This window comes from Hippocampus comes, unplaced genomic scaffold (genome assembly GCF_001891065.2).
Source record: "Hippocampus comes isolate QL1 unplaced genomic scaffold, H_comes_QL1_v1.1 scaffold124, whole genome shotgun sequence".
Classification (NCBI taxonomy): Eukaryota; Metazoa; Chordata; class Actinopteri; order Syngnathiformes; family Syngnathidae; genus Hippocampus; species Hippocampus comes.
The window spans coordinates 1,664,473-1,686,155 of record NW_017805075.1 but is presented as its reverse complement, the minus strand read 5'-3'; the positions used below and the strand labels follow the sequence as shown (position 1 = coordinate 1,686,155).

General features: G+C 42.7%; 1 protein-coding gene across 3 annotated transcripts in view; it reads left to right on the top strand.

The window, feature by feature from the left end:
* The first annotated feature begins 620 nt into the window (after positions 1-620).
* The window catches only part of LOC109513028 (protein FAM19A1-like), a 40,223-nt gene continuing 19,160 nt past the window's right edge, over positions 621-21,683 (top strand). Inside the window, exons 1-2 of one of the 3 annotated variants that reach the window (XM_019865229.1) lie at positions 621-1,077; positions 2,874-3,015. In XM_019865229.1, the coding sequence (XP_019720788.1) occupies positions 2,874-3,015 (142 nt within the window). In that variant the 5' untranslated portion in view covers positions 621-1,077. Of the gene's footprint in view, positions 1,078-2,870; positions 3,016-21,683 lie in introns of all 3 variants that reach the window. The other 2 variants (XM_019865228.1, XM_019865227.1) reach the window with 2 other exon arrangements.

Sequence of the window (21,683 nt, the reverse complement as noted above, 5' to 3'; positions counted from 1 at the left end):
TTCTGCTCTTACTTTGCATCTGTGACGCATATTGATGTATGTTGAATGTGAGTCAGTCATTCTATTTTTTTCCCTTTACAACTCTTGGTATCGTCCAGGTACTGTCAAGGTCTAAACAACGTGAAAAATTCTCGCTTCTTAAAAATCCCCTTGTATTATACTCCCTCTTGATTGGGTTCTTTTTTCTTTTGCCAAAAAATGAGTGTTATTCACAGCATTTTACAGAATGCTGAACAACTCGACTCAACTGTATTTATAGAGCACTTTCAAACAGCCATCGCTGCACACAAACTAAACTATGATCCTGCTATGTCTAGTTTCTTCTTTAGACACAACCCCCCCCCCCCCACACACACACACACACACACACACCATTCAGCACGCATGTTCTTTTCTCATATTTACATATTTCAATGTTCCGAAAGGAAATGGCCATTTGCCGCCCACGGTGTTGTTGGGTTTTTCGTATGTGGGGCAGCCGTATGAGCAAGCAAAAGGGTGGGGGGGAAAGCTGCCCCAGGTGATTCCGTCAGTATGTAAATGCTTGTTAACCATGTGGCACACATCGAGGTGAGCGCTGCCAGTCTTCCTCATTTGCATCTGCTCAGGTGCTGCAGTCCCACGCCATAGAATCGAATCCGGGGGCGGTTCTGCTGTCTTGAGGGCGTGTGTAAGTGCCTCAAAGAGTCAGGCCGGCCGCACGAGAACATTAGTGTCTCGGTACCGACTGAGCTGGGGGGAGTCAGTCAGAGCCTCTCGCTCTTGCTGGAAGGATGCAGACGGAGAGAGGAGAGATTCCACTCCACTTCAACGACGCCGCACATGCCGACAGAGACAAATAGACAGATGAAGTGAGTGGGAGCCACTCGTGAAGGGGCAGCAGTGCGATTTCCGACGTGAACATTCTCTTTCCCCTCATTGCTTGGGTCTGAGTCACTCCGGAGAAGCGGCAAGGAAGAGTAGAGTGGAGTTGTGCTCTCCGGCCGAGTTAACGGATGGACTCGATATGAGGGGCATGGTGCATGGATTTGGGGCATTTCGTTGAGATATTTCTCTCACCGTGGACGAGTTGCTCAGGTGAGATGCGCCTTTACTCCTGGCTGTAAAGTCCGAGCGATAGCTGGCTCCATGTGCTGCCATGGCCGGAAAAATGTCACTTTTTCATGCCAAGTGTTGAGATGAATGCTCAGTCAAACAGAGGTTTGGAGGAACAGCACAAATAATTTGCTGGAAGCTTCTTCTAGACGTGAACACATTCAGTTTCTGCTCACATTTGTTAAATAAAAGTCTGAGCGTAAAGGTGAACGCAAGCAAAAAAGTACCGCACGTCTTTTCGGTGTGATGAGCGGGCTGTGGACCCAACTTTGAAGGCCGAAATTGATTTCAGTCATCATGCCGGGTTGTTAGAGAGGGTAAAAATGTAACCACTTGAATGCCACTCAAATAATGTCCTTCCTTCACCAGAAAAAAAAAGCACTGCTGCGGTTGTTATCTTCTCCGATTTGCTCCCTAAACAATGTGGTGCAACAGCTTTTGATTCCACTGTGTCACTGTCACATTATTGTGACAGACGCAGAAAAGCCTCGGCAGCCCCCTGCTCGTGAAATCATGTCTTTTTTTTCTAGTTGGAGTTTGGTTTGGAGGCAGGGACACTGCTCAGGAGTAGAAGGGAATCATTTTGTCAGGGGAAATCTCGGTTGCACGAAAAAAAAAACTCCCGGCGATCGCTCCACATTTGCAGCCGCGTCGCTCCGGAGGAACACAGGGCAAACTAGCAAGACAAGCCATGAAGAACCAATTTAATGTCACTCAGTATGGTTCAACGGCATCAAGTAGAAATGCAGCCAAAAGAGTGTCCCCTCACCAAAAAAGTGTTGAAGCTATTGTCATGATGATTATCTTTTTAATACTGTATGCCCAATAGCTCATGTTGAAAACAAACCCAATTTAGACCATGTCTTTGTCACTCACTTCTGCTTCCTTCATCTTAAAAGTCATCTGATATTGGACACATGATTCCTAGTGTGATTATTTTCTTAATAAAACACCAATAATCATGGATATGTCTCATAAAAAAAAAAAAGAGCTTCTAGCTGTGATTATGAAATGTCATTTCTTCGGTGGGCATGTTCTCTCCCATGGGACTGTGACTCTCTTTTGGATGTAGTTAGCGCTTTTACTACACAGCCCCAAATGTTATTTCTTGCTTTAATAAGGCAAATTGTTTTATTGAAGGACTAAAAAAAAGTCTTCTGGAAGTATCTTAGGGCAAAACACACCAGAAGGGGACAGGGTACTTTCAAACACCATCCTATTTATTCCCTTGTATATTTTAAACGCTTCCCGTAACAACAACAACAACTTTGGATGAAAATCAAATCTTTGCTTGCGCGGAGCTGCAAAAAAAAAAAAAAGTGGAAGCGCCGGAATTTGCCTTGCAGGCCAGTGCCATAAAAACAAGTTCTCAATACTGAGCCTTTATTTGGCTTAGCAATTGCAGCGTAAGTGATTTGCACGGATGTTTTGTCGTTGAAGGCATTTATTAAATGTCACACTTTTAAGGCCCGTGGGACCCACAAATGACTGACAGCGTTATCCTCACAATCTCCACAATGTGTGTCCAACCTAAAAGCAGCAATAGCCCAATCTCACCTCACTCAGCTTCCCAATTCAACGGAGTGCTGTGGCTTAACTAAATGGCACCTCGTAAGTTAAAATCCTCACAGACAATGATGCCCTCCTGCTACTTCAGACACGATTGGCAAGGAGGCGCCTTTGGCCTTGAGTTTGTCAAAAGTAGCTTTTTGTTGACATGGGAGCGTGTCCACGTATGCCCGCCGACGTTCACGGATTGTGAACGTGGTCCTCAGCAGATGTGTCCTGTCATGTCCTGGCCGCTCTGCCTGTGCCTGTGGGTCAGCGTGACGGCCGTTCAGCTGTGTCAAGCCACCTTCTACGACACCATCCAGCAGCAGCGAGGGACCGGGCCCGGCCGCACCACCGTCCACACAATCGGTGAGCCCTTTTCATTCCCATCTCCGCAAAGCCTCCCAAGGAGCTGAAAATGTCTTTTCACGTGATTATTGCACAAAAGGAGCCGCAGCCTTTGTGAGCGCTTTGGCTCCTTACCTTTAATTAGATTGTCACAAGCTCGCAGAGAATGACTTCGATTTCCTCCGAGTTCATTTCGCTATCTCTGTTGGAAATCACATTTCTTAACCTTGCAGCAAATCAATGTTGGTATTTTTCTGCTTTTCAACACATCTCAGCATGAAAGCGTACGTGCCGAGGACGGTGGAACGCGAAAATATCATATGAACAGCAGCTCCCATATGTCAAGATGCTTCCTGACCTGATGGTTTTGATGTAGGGCTGGGTATCCATTCACATTTACAAAACCGATTCGACTTGATTCACAAGGGCTCGATTCACGATTCACTTTGATTTGCGATTCAGTTAAGGGTTTCATGCAGTACCAATTTTATTTTCATATGGAAGTCATTTTCAGGAGAACCAACGCTTGCTCTAACTTGCCGCATCAGTAAAAATATGAACATTCACATCACAGGTGTCAAACACGGGGCGGCCAGCTCTGGCCCGCCACATCGTTTTATGTGGCCTGCGAAAGCAAATCATGCATGTCAACTTCCATGTTCTTTGCTAAAATATTCCCCAACATTTCAAAATGTCCTGTGTGATAACGGTGATATTTTTTGCTACATTTTTCTTACCCTTTTTACTCTAACTTAAACAATAATTGAACAACTATTATCCTTGCCTTCTGATTTCAAAAGTCTTAATCCATCTATTTGTTGTGTACGTGTATGTAATTATAAGATGAGATGAGTCACCAATTATTTGGTTTCGTTGTCATAACGGCCCTCTCAGGGAAGCCGTAATTACAAAGTGATTTATATTCGGAATCAAACCCAATGTAGTTTACAGTACATTAATCATGAATGTTACTGAACATGATTTCATCAAAACAATAATAACTTAAATCAATTCCAACCACGGGGCAGGCTGTGTAAATAAAGTGGGTGCAACAGATCCTTTTATGTCACGATTTTACAGCGGGGGTGCCCATTCCATCGATCATGATCGACCGGTAGCCCGTGGACTGGTCCCACGTTGATCACAGAGGGGGTGGGGGGTAAGAATTGTGTGTCTGTGTGCATTATTATTATTATTATTATTATTATTATTATTATTATTATATATAATTTTTTTGTGTTAGCGCACAATGCACCCTAAGCATCCTGTCACCCTATGCATCCGATCGGTTTTACTTTCACAAAAAAAGTATTTACAAAAATCAAATTAAAAATCATTTCACCTTTAACTGACATGATTAATGTGACTGCATTGATTTCAATTCTTAATGTAAATATTCATATTTTTGAGTTCGAGCAAGGAATTTCTATTATTTGCAGCGTTGCATCTTCTGAGAATGTCTTCCATGTGAAAGTAAAATTGGTGATGGATGAAATCCTTAACTGAATCGGAAATCGAAGTGAATTACGCCCTTGTGAATTGAGTCAAATCAATTTTGGAAAATGGAATGGTAGAGGTGGGACTGGAAGGCAAGTGTCTGGTGGCCAGGCCTGCGCCCATTGGACCCGGCCAGGCTCAGCTCGAAAGGACAACGTGGGCTCGCCACCTGTGAAAGTGGCCTAACCCAACGGCGGGGACCTTTGCCGTCCGATCCCTCGGTACAGCTGGCTCTATGGAAATGGAATGTCACCTCTCTGGCAGGGAAAGTGCACGAGCTGGTGTGTGAGGCTGAGAAGTTCCGACTAGATGTAGTCGGACTTGCTTCAACACACCACCTGGGCTCTGATACCAGTCCTCTCAAGAGGGTTTGGACTCTTTTCCACTCAGGAATTGCCCACTGTGAGAGACGCAGAGCGGATATGGGCAAATTTATTGCCTCCCGCCTTAGCGTCCGTGCAATGGTGTTCACTCCGGTGGATGAGAGGGTAGCCTCCCACTTCCTTTTGGTTTGAGACAGGTCCTGACTGTTGTTTGTGCTTATGCGCCAAACAGCATTTCAGAGTACCCACCCTTTTTGGAGTCCTTGGAGGGTGTGCAGAAAAGTGCTCGTTTGGCTCCGTAACTTCAGTGCTCATGTGGGTAGTGACAGTGAGACCTGCAGGGGTGTGATTGGGAGCAATGTCTCTCCTGAACAGAACCCTAACAGCGCTCTGTTAATGGACCTCTGCTCTCGTCATGTCCATAAGTGCACCAGGACATCCAAGGTTGCAGTTCGATGATCGACTTTGTGTTATGTTGTGTCATCGGATTTCTGGCACCATGTTTTGGACACTCAGGTGAAGAGAGGGACAGAGCTGTCAACGGATCACCACCTGGTGGTGTGTTGGCTCCGATGGTAAGGGAAGATGCCTGTCCGAAACCTTTTATGCGGGTTTTCTGGGAACGTCTGGTAGAGTACCCCTTCAGAGAGAGTTTGAACTCCCACCTCCGGCAGAGCTTTGCCCACGTCCCATTGAATCCAATTGGACCATGTTCCATGTCTCATTGTCGAGGCAGCTGATCAGAGCTGTGGCCGTAAGGTTGTAACGGCTTGGGAACGCCTCGGGATCTCCCAAGAGGAGCTGGACGATGTGGCTGGGGAGAGTGAAGTCTCGGCTTGCCTGCCTAAGCTGCTACATCCGCGACTCGAACTTGGATAAGTGGAAGAGAATGAATGACTGACTGAATCGATACCCAGCCCTACTCATTCGATACCGATATGAGTGAGTTAATCATTGTTTTATATGCCTTTCGCAGGAGAATGATTTGTTCAATTACAATGCTGAAGAGATGTATCTCCTTGATGATGTACAGTATTAGAGATATATGTATTACATCTAATCAGCATACGTAAGTTTTCTAAACATACCATTTTATGTGGGTTCCAGATCGATGTATCATTTCATTATCCATATGGGGTTATGAAAAACAAAATTATTATTCTTATTATTATTGTTTTTTTTTCCCACAGCAACCCTTGAACAAGGTTTGTTCTCCAAAATTGTAATGCCATGATCTCTCATGCTTGTCACAGTGGAGTTTGGCCACTGCAAAGGTCTCAAGTAACCTACCTCGACTGGCAGGCTATAATTGTACAGACTAAGTTTTCACACTTTTTCTCTCTAACATTTGATCAAACGACAAAATGTGAGGGGTCTGGTGGGGCGAACATGTGGTTAGCTGGAGGCAAGCGCTGGAGTTTTGGTTGCTATGGTTGCACTCTTGATGGAAACTATAGACTGAAACTGAGCCTGCTCCTCTAGTTTGTTTCAGTGAAAAAGGGCTTTCAAGATAGCATATTTATATCACGATAAACCCAATCAATCATTCCACCTTCTAAGACGGGACTTAGGTATTTGTTGGAACTGGATGAGCCTTTAATTCAGTGCCTGCCAATGATTTATTGCATGAATATTGAATGTCAGGTGAAGTCGTTTGTGAAGACCCATTTTCCACTTGCTAGTTCTTCGTTAAGATCGGACCATAATTGGATTCAGTTCCTTCGTGGGATTCTCCCATATTCAGTACATGTTGCAATTTCCTCCTTGAGTCTGCAGCGGATGTTCATGCTACATTGCCTGCACTCAATTTGCTCAGCAACAACGACAGCACACCTTGTCAAATTGAATTGAACAGAAAATGGCCAAACCATAGTCGCTGAACTTTTGTTTGGGGAGGTGTGTAAATGTGTTTCCCACCTCCTCACTAGATGGAGATGAAGGCATCGCTACTTCGAAGGAAGAATGCATCTTCCCTTTGCATACTTGACATTGCATCGGACATATCAAGGAAAACCAATAGCAGCGATTTGTTCCAAAGATCCAATTGGTTTGGTCCGAGCCCTCCGCCTGCGTGGCTTGTCGTCACTCATGGAGAAATGAGATGCCACCTTTATGGGTATGGGATGGGCTGCCCATCCAGATTGAGCCTGACACTGAGACATTCAGGGCTCTGTGTTGTGCGCCTGTTGGATTGGTGAGAGGATTGAGGTTGACGGGTCACCAATTGGTGGCAAGAAGGCCAGTGGATGGAGAGCACCGGGCCAACCATTAAAGCCGCATGAATGCCATACGTTCAACCCCACCCGTTTCCTCCAGGAAATCGAGATTACGCAGGATGTGGGATCATTCCTGCCCACTCTAATTCAGATGCATAAGATTCGGCAGTAACTTCCAGGAGGGACTGCGATGTACTCGTATTTAGATACTTCACACGGGTGCTCTAAAAATACCATTTAAGAAAAACAAACAAACAAACCAAAAAAAAAATCACAATAGCCTGCTGGCATAATACCCAGTAGCATTCAGGAAAGCATCACTAAGGTCAACTAAGAGATTTGGTTCGGAACCCATTAGACACGTTTGAAAATAATTGCTGAAAACTTGCAGTGACCGAGAACTGCGTAGTTCTCATATGTGGGCTGAGGACCATGGACCTGTGTATGACAGACTGCTTTCTCGCCAAAGCAAGAAGTGCAGCCATCGGTGGCCATCTTGCATTGCCGCCTGTGAAGCGACCCTAACTTCCAACACATTGATATCTCGTCAATGTTTTCATGTTATTTTCTGACTCGACTCTGTGTATGCCATACAGTTATACCAATAAGTCTGGGAGAATCGCTTCATGCGCATTTCATCAGATAGAATGCAATTATAAATGGTATCTCTTAGAGTGCTACTCAAAGATCAGTCTGCATCATATTATCAGAAGCATCAGCGATGATATGAAAGCAAGGCCCATCGGGGCAAAATTTGCCACGAAACGTAAACCTAACCTCTGTAAGTCATGATATTGAGGTCATATACTCCGAATTGTCGATGCAAACAGTGACGTTGTTTTTCTGAGAGGCTTTTATGACTCCATACGGGGATCCTGGCATAAAACACGCACTGATTGTTAGTCCTTGTAGGCAAAGGTTGATGTCAACAGAAAGGATTTGCCTCAAGATCAGAGTTCAGGAGAGTGTCACATTTGTCATGACGGGTAACCCGGGTTTCGTTTTGACTTTCGTCGTTTGGTTTCATTTGTTTATAGAACAGAATTTAAATTTATTGTTTTTTTTGGGGGGAGGGGGGGGATTTGGTCAAAACTGCTCATTGACGTCAAGGCTGAGATCTACGCACATACGTTACTCTGCACCATTAACTTGAGAATTATTATTCTAATTATTCTATGCCTTCTTCTAATTTATTCTTTGCACTTTTTTGACGTGCTACTCCATTCACATTTTTGTAACCGATTCTCATCCTTTCAACTTCAATATATTCCAAACACAGGTGAGGTGTACTTCCATTTTACTTGTTTCAAAAATGCAGTTTTCCCAAAATGTCACATTTTTCACCCAAAATTTCACCATTCCTTCCCAATGACAACAATATACACTTACAATTCAGAAGATTCATCTCATTCAATTCACCTTGGGAACGATTTTCAAAATGCCAAACTTCCCACTTTCCAAACATTCAACATTTTCACCATTAAAATATCCAGAAAAAAAAAACATTCTTTTTTTGTTGTTTTTCCTCCTCTAATTTCTACATTTTTTGACCAATTCAAACTGTTCCAACTTTAAATTGTTCAGCTTATCTCTACCAATGCCAGATTCCTACTGACCAAAAATTCTACATTTTCCCCATTTAAATACCCACGAAAAATCTGAAAATAATTTTCCTCTAATTTATACATTTTTTTAACAATCCAAACTCTTCAAACTTTAAAATGTCCAGTTAATCGAGCTAGCAAGGCCAAAAATTTCCGCTTACAAACAAAGTAACATATTACCCATCAAAATACCCACAAAAAATTCAAAAAATATGATTATTTATTCTTTTCTCCTCTAATTTCTATTTTTTTTGATGAATTGAAACCATTCCAACTGCCTAGCGATTCCAAAAATTCCCGCTTCACAAAAATTATACATTTCCTCCATTAAAATATCCACAAAAAAAAAGATAAATTACAAATTTCGTCAGATGTTTATATTTTTTGACCAGTTCAATCCGTTCCAACTTTAAACTCTTAAAGTTCATGCTATTCAGGGCTACTATTTTTCCCTCCAGATGGCAAAAAAATTCCACCAACAAAAAAAAATCAACGTTTTCATCAAAGAAATGCCCGCAAAAATTTTTTAAAAGTAACTTGTCAGTTTCCTGTGCTTGAAGAAAGCAAGCTGCTGGTTACTCCCATTGACATGACAAATGGATATTCAGCTGTCACAAACAAAGGTTATATCCTCTGTGCGCTGTTTTAGACAGTGACAATTTAATAGGCTTATATAATGCTTCCTGGAGGCACATTAGTTTGATGCACCCCCCACCAACCCACCAAGACCTCCTCTCATCTCTTTTGTCAATGCTGCTTCTGCGGTCCCGGTGGGAAGTGTCGGGGCTCCTCAGCCGGAGGCCTTGCTGCATCTGCAGCGTTGCATATCCTCCGCTTTGTTTCACCGTTGTTGCACATGACACTCTGATGTGAGACCACTGACCCTTTGTAGCGCACACCAAATTTGTAATATTGCCTTTTCAAAATGGATTTTTTGGACTTAAGCGGCGCTGCTTTCAGAAGAGTCAAGGCTGCTTCCGCAGGCGCTCTAGCATATATTGTCGGCCTGCTTTTCTTATAAGATCGTTCCAGACAAATTTCCTTTTGTTGTCCCCCAAAGAAATGTGTGAATTCTTCTTCTTAAAATGAATCTAAGGATAATCAGTGTTCTAATTATTATTGTATGCACATGGCTACAAATAGCGTTTGAATATTTCAGTATTTGCCCTTTATTCGGCTTTTGGTTTATGAATAATTCATAAGAGAATGCTCTTCTAAGCTTGTGGATATTTGTTTAAACTGCATGTTTAATTGAAGTTTTTCCAGCCAATGTGTAAGGGCTAAAGCTTCTTTGCAAAATGAATTTCACTTGCCCACAGCTTAATTAATTTGCCCGCTTTGTTGCCAAACTGTGCCTGCCCTACACAGAATGAACACATGTTCAAGAAGGCTTCACAACTTGATACAGATTTTCTTTCGTTGTCATAAATGTTTGTTCATTAGTGACTTTGACACTTTTTTTTATAAGTGGCAAGTTCAAAGATGTTCAGTCGTGAAAGATGTTTCTCATTTAAATATCAAAAGAGGAGATTTTTGCCGTTTCGTTTGAGGAGCATGTTTTGGACACTGACTTAGAGATAAGGTCGTCTGGGAGGGACTCAGAGTCGAGCTGCTTCTCCTCCAAGTCCAGTACTGTACATAGTGTCTCTATTTTCAATGCTTACCTTTGAGTTCAGCAATCTTAACCTCTCACAAAATCATCTTAAATTGGACATTTTTCGGTTGTTGGGATAGTCAAAGACGAACGCTTTTTTATGTTGAACTCGCACTTATGTGACCTTTACTGCAGAATTACTCGTGAACATTTAGCAAACACGCTCACGACAAATAGCAATAAGTGCAGCATTTAGCACATAGCATGAGGCGGCCTTGTTATGCGTCATCCGGGTGACCTCTGAGGCAGTCGCGTTCTCGACTCTTTTTGAGTAAGACGCCACATCATCAGCCGCTTCAGGCGCATCCTCATGTTCAGACTTGTGCCATCAAAATCACTCATCAAATCATTTCTCTGTAGCGTAACTCAAATATCAGCATCATTGCTGTGGCAGTCAGAAAAAATTAACAAGTGTCTTCACACCTGTGTCTCCGTTATTTAATTGTCTTGAGTGTGTAAAAAAGAAAGAAGAAAAAGAAAAGCCAAACCTATACACCAGTGCTGCTGTTCACTGCTACCAGGTAACAACAGCTTCATTCCATGCAAAAAACAAAAACTAAAACAAACAAAAAAAAACAACACAAGAGTGTATATGCGGTATCAAATAGCATAGACAGTTACGCTGTTACTCTCGTTCACGTCACAGCTAGTTCAACACAATCAGAAACACATGGTGCACATATATTCTATATCCTCTGTGAAAAAGGACTAACCATGCTGATATTGTAACTTAGAGTCGCGAAACTCTTCTCTGTGTGTCTATATTATATGGCCCCCTACTGGCCAATGTGCCAGTGTTTGTTTTGTGTCACTTTTTTTTCATCTTCCTTTTAACTAGCGTTCTCTGTCCCATTTGTCATATGCATTACAACACCCAACCCTTGCTCTGGTCAACCCTTGAAGTTTTCCTATTTTGGTTCTCGGTACAAGCCAAACAAGACACTATTTTGTATGTTTGGCACACAGGCTAAGGAATTTCCCGACGACTTTTCCCCTGGCAGGTATAAAGCATCCTCTCGGTAGTATTAGCTGGATTTGTTTTTGTTTCTTGGCTGCCAGCACTTTTCTAAACGTGTCATAGTGCTGAGCTGAGTGCCTGCCTTCTTACTCCAGGGCACTGTTTGCATGTGAGTAGCATCACAAACTATTAGCGATACCATTATTTAGGCTGTGTGCAGGCAAAATAAGTGCTTTTCTGTTCTGGCACTATTGTTAACATTAGGAGCTGAGAATGAATCAGTGGCTTTTAAACAGAGATAACAGCACCGCATGCATTTTTTATATTAATTTGTCTGTAATGGCGACTGTAAGAAGTAATTAGGATTAAACTTTCATTAGTCTGAATTGTGCTAGACAGGGGCAGGAAGTTCCAGAGCACAATCCTGTACATTAGCCACCGCTAGCTGCATTTGCGGTCACTCGATAGAAGTTGCTGAGTTACATGAAAGAGTATGTGTCTCCTTTGTTACGTAGCGCCGATATACAAAGTCGACACAGCACACTGCTGTGGAAATGTGTGTGGACTTTTTACATCCACTGCAAATGCAGCGTTTGCATCGCAAATGAAAGGAGCCACCACAGTACAACCCCACCGTAATTACTCTCGTCGGTTCTACATGCAGGACCTGTGTGTGTGTAGGTGGAAACGGTGTTCCGAGTTGATTCAAGAGTTCTGCTGTGGAAAGAAAAGCTACAGTTAAATTAATGATAACTGTGTTCTCACTGTTTCTAAATATTTTTGCACGCACTTTGGAACTTCTTGTCTCGCCTGCCCAATATTTTCCAGGCAAACGATGAAGCAGATGCGCCGCACCCCCTGCAAGCTTTTGGCCTATTTTAACACGTGTGGCAACCCTGCACCTTGCAAGATCAACAATACTTTTGTCGTTCACTCTTCGGCAATTTGGGGTGCGATTCATTGGGAGCGCTGAAGTTTTCTGGCATTTGGTTTTATCTTGCGCCGCCGTCCGACCAAAAAATGCCTAATTCCTGGGAAGTGGTATACTGAAACATCATTTCATGTTGGCAGAAATGGTCAGTTTGTTTAAAGATCCACAACTTCATTGTGACTGACTGTCTGAGGTAGCTTGAGTAGCTGTGGATTGTCCCCAAGTTAGAGTACTGTGAGTTTAGGAAAAAATGACTCAAGTAACAATTAGTCCCCTAAATAAGTAAGATTACTTATTCAGTGAAAAAAGCACCGACTCAAGTAGCTTCTCACTGACTTACTTTCGAAAGGCCTGCAGTCACATCTGGATGGTACCGTTGCAGTTTTGTTGTTGGGCCTCTTAAGGACTTAGAGGCTTGTCATCTTTAGGGACAAGCTTTGTCATCGTGGTTCAAGAAATGAGCACGTGGTCAGAGAAGAGGATGTTACCGTCACATGCTAGGTGCCCCGTCATGTCGGCTAACTTCCTCATTTGCACAAAGAAACGGCGACATTTTTATGAGAACATCACCTTTTCCGACGACTCATGAATTACAGTGACAGAAGTTACACAGGGGACAGCCTGGTGGTCCGCTGTTTCACGTCGACCTCACAGTGCAGAAGTGCAGGGTTCGATTCCGGCTCCAGCCTTCCTGTGTGGAGTTTGCATGTTCTCCCCGTGCCTGCATTGGTTTTCTCCGGGTACTCCGATTTACTCCCACATTCCAAAAATATGCATGGCATGTTAACGGCACACTCTAAATTGTTCCTCGGTGTGAGTTTGAGCTCGCATAGTTGTTTCTTCGCTGTGTGCCTTTGCGATTGGCTGGCAAATGGTTCAGGGTGTGCTCCACCCACTGCTCAAAAACAGCTGGGATAGGCTCCGGCACGCCCCACAACCCTTGTGAGGATAAGCGGATCAGAAAATGTTACACAGGGAGTTGTGTCTCTGACCTCAAGTTTTGAACACAACACAACAACCTAAATCTGCACTTCATACCTCACTGTCAATTTTATTCAATATATCAGTTAGGGCAGCAGATATCAAATATTTTTAAACTCGAGTATTCTATCAACCATCCCACCGACTAATCAAGTAATGAGATAAGTTGGTTTTGCATTATTTCATCCAAAAACGTGCATGTGAATTACAGATCTTCATTTTGCCCTCTTGGTGTCACCAGCCTTCTTTTTAGGATCGTAGCTGTGACTTTGAGTGTGAGCGGCTTTGCAAGGCAAGGCCTGTCCTGGTGAGTGAAGTGGGTGTCAGCAATTGAGAGTGTCGAGCGTGTGGCCGTGAGTTGTCACTATCGGCAACTGCCACTTACTTTGCAAACGTCTACTTGAAGTCATGCAATGAATGGAACATGCTGGGTCATATTCAGGTTCTCACCGACAGACATCCAAGCATTCAGCCATCGTATCACAGAGTGTTGTTTGTAGTCAAGACCACACTGACCAAGGTCGAGATTAGAGAGTATTGAGACAAAGACCTTTGGAGGTCGAGGCCAAGACAAGACCAAGACTGTACATATATATATATCCGACATTAACATTGTCGTAGGAGTTTAAGCCCCCCCCCAAAAAAAAAAAAAAACAGAACAAAATAACCAGTATTTTTTTCCCCCATTACATTTGCTACAAATTCTGTCGTGTTGTATTTGAAATGCAGGGGGCTTGGCACTCCGGGAAAGCAGCACACCAATTGCATTCGGCGTTGCTCATTGATCAATGTAGTACTGGCCTGGTCTTGTCCGATACTCTTGATCAAAAATTCCCCCTGTCCGAGACTGAGACAAGACCGAGCGAAAATGCCAAGACAAATCTTGAGAGCTGCAACATTGAATTCTCTGGCAATTTTAGATGCTGCTCTTAACCCATGAAGACAGAGTCATTTCAAGATTTATGCACCTAATTGTCCTTCTCATTCGCGGTCATTACAGTTGCATACAATAAGAGTTTGAAAAAAAAATGTTCCAGTTGCCCAGCTGTTGTAGCAGCAAGCGGGTGTCTGCATTGCTTTATCGCTTGGTGAAATGGAACAAAAAAATCATTCCTGCTTTTTGAGGCTGACTGGCGATTGTAGTTTTTATGTCACGTCCGCATTTGTGGGGTACTGTCATATGTTGTCGTACAGTTCGTGAATAAGTCTTCTGCATTGTCTGACTGCATTCTCTTTTCTTTCTTCATTTGTATTGTGCATCATTTATGAACTTTGAGTTTGAAATAAACAATTTTATTGTAGTGAAGCGAGCATCTCTGCCTTCCTGTGACTTTTTCAGCTGTCTGAGCACATTAGAGCAATGGCGACAGAATGCACCCAAAATGACACTGACTGGTGAAGTCCTCGCAAATTCTGTGACAAATTAGATATGAATAGGCTCCTTATTTATTATTTTTTTATTTTTTTATTTTTAAATTGGAACAGACCAAATACAAAAGTCTCAGTCATATTTTTGGATGACACAGAAGGCGCAAGAGATGATGAGAGTGTCAGACAAAGGGGCACGTGAAATGCTTTCCAGACAGGATGGAAAGCCGCATCTTTGCATCCTTTTACAAGCCGCCGTCCTGCGCATGTCATCCGGCGCCGACGGTCATTTAGCCGACGGGATGCATTCTTACACCGTTTACGTGGCGTGCGTGCAATGAGGAGCAGCAGTCACATCAGGCCAGCCAGCAGCTGGTCTCTAAAGCCTCCCCGTCAACCGCAGCTAACGTGTCTTCTCTTTGAATGGGGCCCTTTCATCTGAGCGAACCATCGAAAAACATGAAATGGCAGTTGTGCACGTGTGGCAGATGGGTGGCGCGGGGGGGGACGGCTGCAACTTGACATTTCCACGGGAGCGACATTGCGATGTTGATGTGTTTCTTGAGGGGTGGTTGGTTGAGGACAATAATTTGGAACGTGTGTCTTTGGTTATAAAGTATGTGTTTCATGGATGAGGTGTGTTGTTCTAGCCACAAAAAGCCAGAGCTGTGTTTCACTGCCTTTTGATTAATCTCAGTTGTGCGAAAGGAGTGGGGACGAAAAATAAATAAATAACAAAACACACAATCATTGTTTCATCACTTTGTCCGCATAGGAAACACTTGCTGTGATTTGGAAAGCTCTTAGTTGCGGTCCATTCTCATAGCTGACATGTTGTCAGAAATATCACAAATGTGTCAACAATTGCAACATTCTCTTCACTGATAACTTGTTCTGATGTTTCTGTCTCTACCCTGTGCCTCATTTCGACATGTTGCTGATCTGAAATTCTTCTCAAGCTTTCACTTCAACCTCACTTGTCAGATATACTCTGACTCTTTTCTTTAATTGTTTACTCCAGCATTTGCGTCGTCCAATTTTTTTTTTTTCTTCACGGCTTCAAAACAAATTTGTCTCGTAGTTTTATCGAGCAATGTGTCACTCCTCTTGCACTCCAGAATAACAAAAGCACTACAGGGATTTATGTTTTCACCGAAGACAGGGAGAAAATAATTTGACAGCACGCAGTCACATATTTTGGTCCTCCATCTGCATTAATTTGACTTTGTGCTGGCAGAGACAGAGCCCCAGTCGCCTGCTGGCTTGTGGAGAAAGCGGCGCCTATTATGGGTCACCTTGGATGCATTGCTCATTAGAAGGTGGCAGGCATGTTGCTCAGAAACAGGGAGCACGGTGGTCCAGAGATCACAACCCGCTGTCTCTTTTTAAATGACTTTCAAACTGAAAATAATTAACTGCAGGGTCACATAGGCCTCGACTTTGTCAGGACCGGGGTGGGACACTTGTTGGGAGTCATTCAGACAGCACGGCCATCAGAAGCCATCGTGTCATCACAGAGCAGTCCAGCACACATTTCCACCACTGATTAATCCCTCCAAATACAACCAAACAACAGTGGGAAAAAAAATGTCTTCAATACTAGAGACTGGCCACCTGGGCACCAAATTCACAATGGGGGAAACGAATAACGCAGCCTGACATCTGTAAGTGCGCAATGTTCACCACGTTGGACAGATGCATCACTCAGGCAGAAACATATATGTTCGAAAATGACCAACTCGCGCTTGCTCACGTCTGTGATCCCCATTTTCATCTAGGGGGTTTTCTTGCTGACTTTCCTCGTGTCTTTGAGCACGCTGTGGTTCGAATCGAAAAAGCTGGACGGGGACCACATCGCTGTGAACAAATGATGTGACTGCTACAAAACAGCAGTGCGCAACCATCTGACGTCACTGCGCAGAATGTATTGCGACAATGGCGATGTATATGCAAAATGTTTTTACTAAACTGGAAATTATTTTTGTTATATTATGTTAAAAACAGCCAAATGCGTCAGGTAGAGTGAACAGATCATGACAGTTAGGGTTATTTTTAAGTCTGACCTGTAAACACTCGCGCAGTACGGATTTTACCATGCGTTGTCATTTACAGCTATGAGTCCCCCCCCCCCAAAAAATACTCCACCTGTTGGTGAAATTAGCCCTTCATTCTCAAATATGACTGTATTACACATTGTATGATTGTTACTTTATTATTATGAAAACCTGATGTGCCAGAGAAAAAAATGAGGTCAGATTTGAATTCAGTGCAGAATATTCATCTCAAAAAGACCTGCACCTCTGATTTAAAAAAAAACAAATGTAAAAAGATGTTGCCCAGTTTTCTGAGACACGACTGATGTCACAGAACAGATTCAAGTGGTATCTCAAGGCACCACTGCACAAAAGAAATGCACGCACATGCTGCTGCGTTGGACCATCAATGTTCAGTGGGCTTGCAGTCACTTGTAAAGCGAAAGCCCTGCCTGAGCCCCTGAGGCTTTTCATTTACTGTATGGAATGAAGAGTAGGGTGCTGCCCACTCACTCATTAAATCCACACTTGGAATACGAAGTTGAGACCAGTGATACATGCTGTACAGTATGTTTGGGTCCTCTCTAGAACGCGGTCATCCGGGGTGCCCACGTTGCTATTCGTATGCGAGCCGTGAGCTCCTCAAGAGACAAACGTACAGTCTGGCCTCATTACACTCGACGCCAACTCATTGCACACATCGCGCCATTTCTATTGTGGTGGACTGGCCAGTTGTCCTCACAAGATGATGTGCTTTTGTCACATTTGAAGAACCATTCACAGTTCCCAAAAGTACCTACTTCACTTTCATTAGGAACTGCAAGTACAATGGAAGTGAACATGCACGACATGATTTGACAGCATTTCTCATTTGCAGGGTGAGTAGGGTTATCTTTCAAATGTACAGTTACGAGTCACCTGTGAAGAAATGTTGTTAGTAACATAATCTGAGTACCATATTATTAAGGTCATGTAACTTGAATACTTGTGAATAATTTTGGATTTCTCTAATACCATATATAGCACAGGTGTCAAACTCAAGGCCCGGAGGCCAGATCTGGCCCGCCACATCCTTTTCTGTGGTTCGCGAAAGCCAATCAAACTGGTCGACTTCCATGATGCTTGCTAAAATCTCTTCCAAAACTTTAAAATTCTTGGATGTACTAATTAAGAGAGACACTGTAGTGCAAGCATTTTCTTGTTACAAAACCTCTCATGACAGTAACTTAAACAACAGTGGAATAAACCGTTCTTCTTTATATGCTTCCAGTCATATCGGCCCTCCAAAGGCAATGGTAACAGAAATGCGGCCCGCGACAAAAATGAGTTTGACACCCCTGACCGTGCTGGCCAATAAATAATGAAAATCCCAAGACAGATCGATCGATCAGTGATTCTCAACCAGTGTGCCACTGCTGGGGCACATTATCATAAGAGCTCTTCATCAAATTTCACTTAATTGACCCCCCCAAAAATGTAGTATAAGCTACAAACATACTGTATGTTCATTCATCTGTCTATGCCAGTGACTTTTAAAGGCAGAGAGAAGAAATGAATGAGCTTCTATTCAATGGCAGAAAGTATATTCGGTAATTGAAATGTGATTCCACTGCGCGTGTGTGACATTGTTGTTTTGTGGTGTGCCGTGATATTTTTCAAACTTAACCCTTTCAGGGACAGCGGTTACTACAGTGGACAGCTTATCATGTTATCAGGTTACTGGGTGCATGAAAGGGTTCAAATGGAATTGAGTTTGCGGCAGTATCTTAAAACCTCACTCCCCTCATCCACAGGCACACACACACACACACACACACACACACACACACACACACACACACACACACACACACCATAATAATGACTCAACACTGATACGTGACATCATCACAAAAGAGCGCTTTTATTCCCCGTGCCAACCTTAGCCATTTTTATGGTTAATATATGGCTTTAACTAGTAAATCTGTGGGTCATTTGTAACGCGAGGTGCGGTGGGTGAACAGCTTTGCTCCATGATCACAGCAGGACTCCGACAGCATAACGTTTCCGTGGAAATATTTGACAGAAATCAGTTCTTCTGTGACTAATTTGTAACAGGAAAAAAGTACAAAGTAGATTGTTCAGTTAGCTGTACTTTACTTCAGGTGACTGTTCTGATACTTTGGGTGGGTGCCTTGAGATACAAGTTTTATTTGTTCTATGACCTTGGCTTGTAACCCAAAACTATAAAATCTATAGTCTGCTCTTAACGGAAATGGAGGATCGTGGTCAGGGTTTTGTTTACAGTGCTAATGCTAGCTTAGTTCTGCTTGCGCTGCTGTTTTGTCATAGCTGGCTAAGTGTTCTCTGGGACTTTATCACGACTACTCACTTTAAAAATCACATGCCATCATTAATGGCCTTGTTTGAGAACGGCGCTGCACGTTAGTGAGGAGTGAAGCTTTGCTAAAAGATTGCTGGGATTAGTGAAAGGATGAAACATTCAAATTTTTCTAGCACTTGTAAAATTCCAAACTTCCCCTGAAAGTGCAGGAGTTGGTTAATTCATAATATATTGTGTATTTATTTAACTTGTTTTTTTTAAGTTCCTGCGCTTCGACTTAAGTATAGAGTGTGAAGTACTTTCAACACCTCTGCTGATTGTCCATGACTCACCATTTAATGCAGAGTTGTTTTGTGCAACACAAGTGTTTTGGTACCATTTGTGCAGCAAAAAGCGTTTTCATTGAAATACTGGCTGGTTTTCACGGCGTGAAGAAAATGTACAAAGCGTGTCCGGCGTTGCTTTTGTGCCACAGAGCTTATTAAAACCAATTTTACGCCAACTGTCACGACACTGTTACATCTTGATGTGCAGCCATAACAAAACTGCCACTTTGCGATGAACTAAAACACAACAAAGGAGAAGAAATATGTCTGACATAAATCAAGACGTCACGATAAGCCTGGAACTGTTTCCAGTCTTTTTCCTCATTATGGTTTTTCAGTTAGATGATCTATGGAATGTGATGAGACCCAAAGCAATCTACAAATCACAAAAACGCATAAACTTGGAACCCATGTCACCATCACAGGAGCTAATGAATTCTTTGATGTGAAAGGGTGCAAATGGTGTTCTGATGTTGGAAACATCTGTTCACTGCTCTGAAATAAAGCAGATACATCTGCAGTGAGAATGTTCAAATGAGTTACATTAGTGCTTAAACATCAAAGTTGATGTTTGACCTCAGTAACAGCAGATGAGAAACATCTTGCTACAAAGCCTTGTCATGAGTGATATATATATATATATATATATATATATATATATGCCTTGCATTTCTTTTATTTAAAACTGAAACTACTCAGTTGAAATAATCATTCTTGCTGCAGGTTCTTTCGACCACAGCAAATTTCACGACATCGAATTACAGTTACAGAACTTCACATATTGAGCTATAAAGTATGAAAGTGAAATTCACTTTTTTTCCATTCATTTATATGCCTGTCTCTCAGCAGTCACGCAATAAATTGCTTGACTGGGGGAATAGATATTCATTTGCATCACAACATTAGAAGTGCAACTGGATGTGTACACTACGTGTGTGTGTGTGTGTGTGTGTGTGTGTGTGTGTGTGTGTGTGTGTGTGTGTGTGTGTGTGTGTGTGTGTGTGTGTGTGTGCGCGCGCGTGCACGGGTGCCTATGTTATTTTGCTTCATTGCCTCATACTACTCTCAAATGCAGACTTCATCATTTCTGACCCTGCCTTGAAATAAGAAATTGTGTTATTGCCACAATGACCCCAGTGGTTTATAATAATGCCAGGGAACAGAAAGAACACATGACATTCCGTCACATTTGTGGTATTCCGCCCCGTTTCATGTTGGTTAACAAAAATGAAGAGACATATAAGCAGAATTTGTATTTTGTAAACCACATTTAGTCTCGTTTTTATACATTAACAATCTGGCATAATAGGTTTAGTTATGACTATCGTCTCATGCCTAGCATTTTCGTTGCAACTCGTCTCCCTCACGTGATTAAGTCGTTAAGTTGGCAAAGATATTTCATCTTAATTTTTGCTGATGACAGCGGTACAATTCCCATGATAACGTGTAAAGTGAAGTCAGAAGTTTGTTTCGAAATACATTTTACATGATTAAAGATGATTGTAGAAAACGTGCAAAGATTGACAACTAATTTATGTTGTGATCATTTGTGCTGATGTAGCATTTTAGTTTTGATGAATTTTCAACACGGCGATGGCCACTTGAGCCCCAACATGAGAGGCCCCTCACTCTCTATATTTCAACTTAAACGCGTTCGTTCGCATCAGCGGTAGTCCGCTGAAATCGTAATGTGCACTTAGCTAGCTCGCTATGCCGAAACCAAAATACATCTTCCCTTCGAATAATCTGCCGGTGTGTGCTTTAGAGCGCCTCATTGTCACTATATGGAAATACCCTGTGATGACTCTGCGGGATACATTCCAGTCCCTGCAGCCTTTAAGCACATATGTTTCTGGAGCTCAAACATAGTTTGAAAGATGCCTGACGAATCCATTTTCCAGGTCGTGTAGTACAGTTTGATTTTTTTCATAATTTTGAAGCCTCCATTTTTAATCATGCAAATTTTATCTCGCTTGTTTCTGTGGCGTGTCAGTTTTAGAGGACATGGATCATTTTCACTTGCAGGCACTTGAAATTTTGTTGTTTGTTTTGACTCCTCTTTTTTTCTGATCATGCCTTCGCCACCATCAAACTGAGGCACAGAGAATTGACTGCAACCAGATACATTTCGATATTTGCCCACCACTCTATTAGGTTGTGCAGAATATACTGTAAGAAAGGACACAAATGGCAAATCAGCCCAGAGAAATTGGCCTACAGCTGTAACACAGGACTTTTGGGGAGGTAAAAATGAGACATAGGGTCAGGCTGCCCGCGGTAGCCTCGTTACCTGCCAGTTTCTCCCCTCAGCGTAATGAAGACGGCTGCAGCAGAAACACAGCAGCTCTCGTTGAGACCTTATGCACCGACACTGACCCGACGCATGAAAATTCCTGTCAGACACCGTCAATCAAAATATTCCTGGACTCACACACACACACACACACAGTCAATTATAATCTTCACCAACACTCA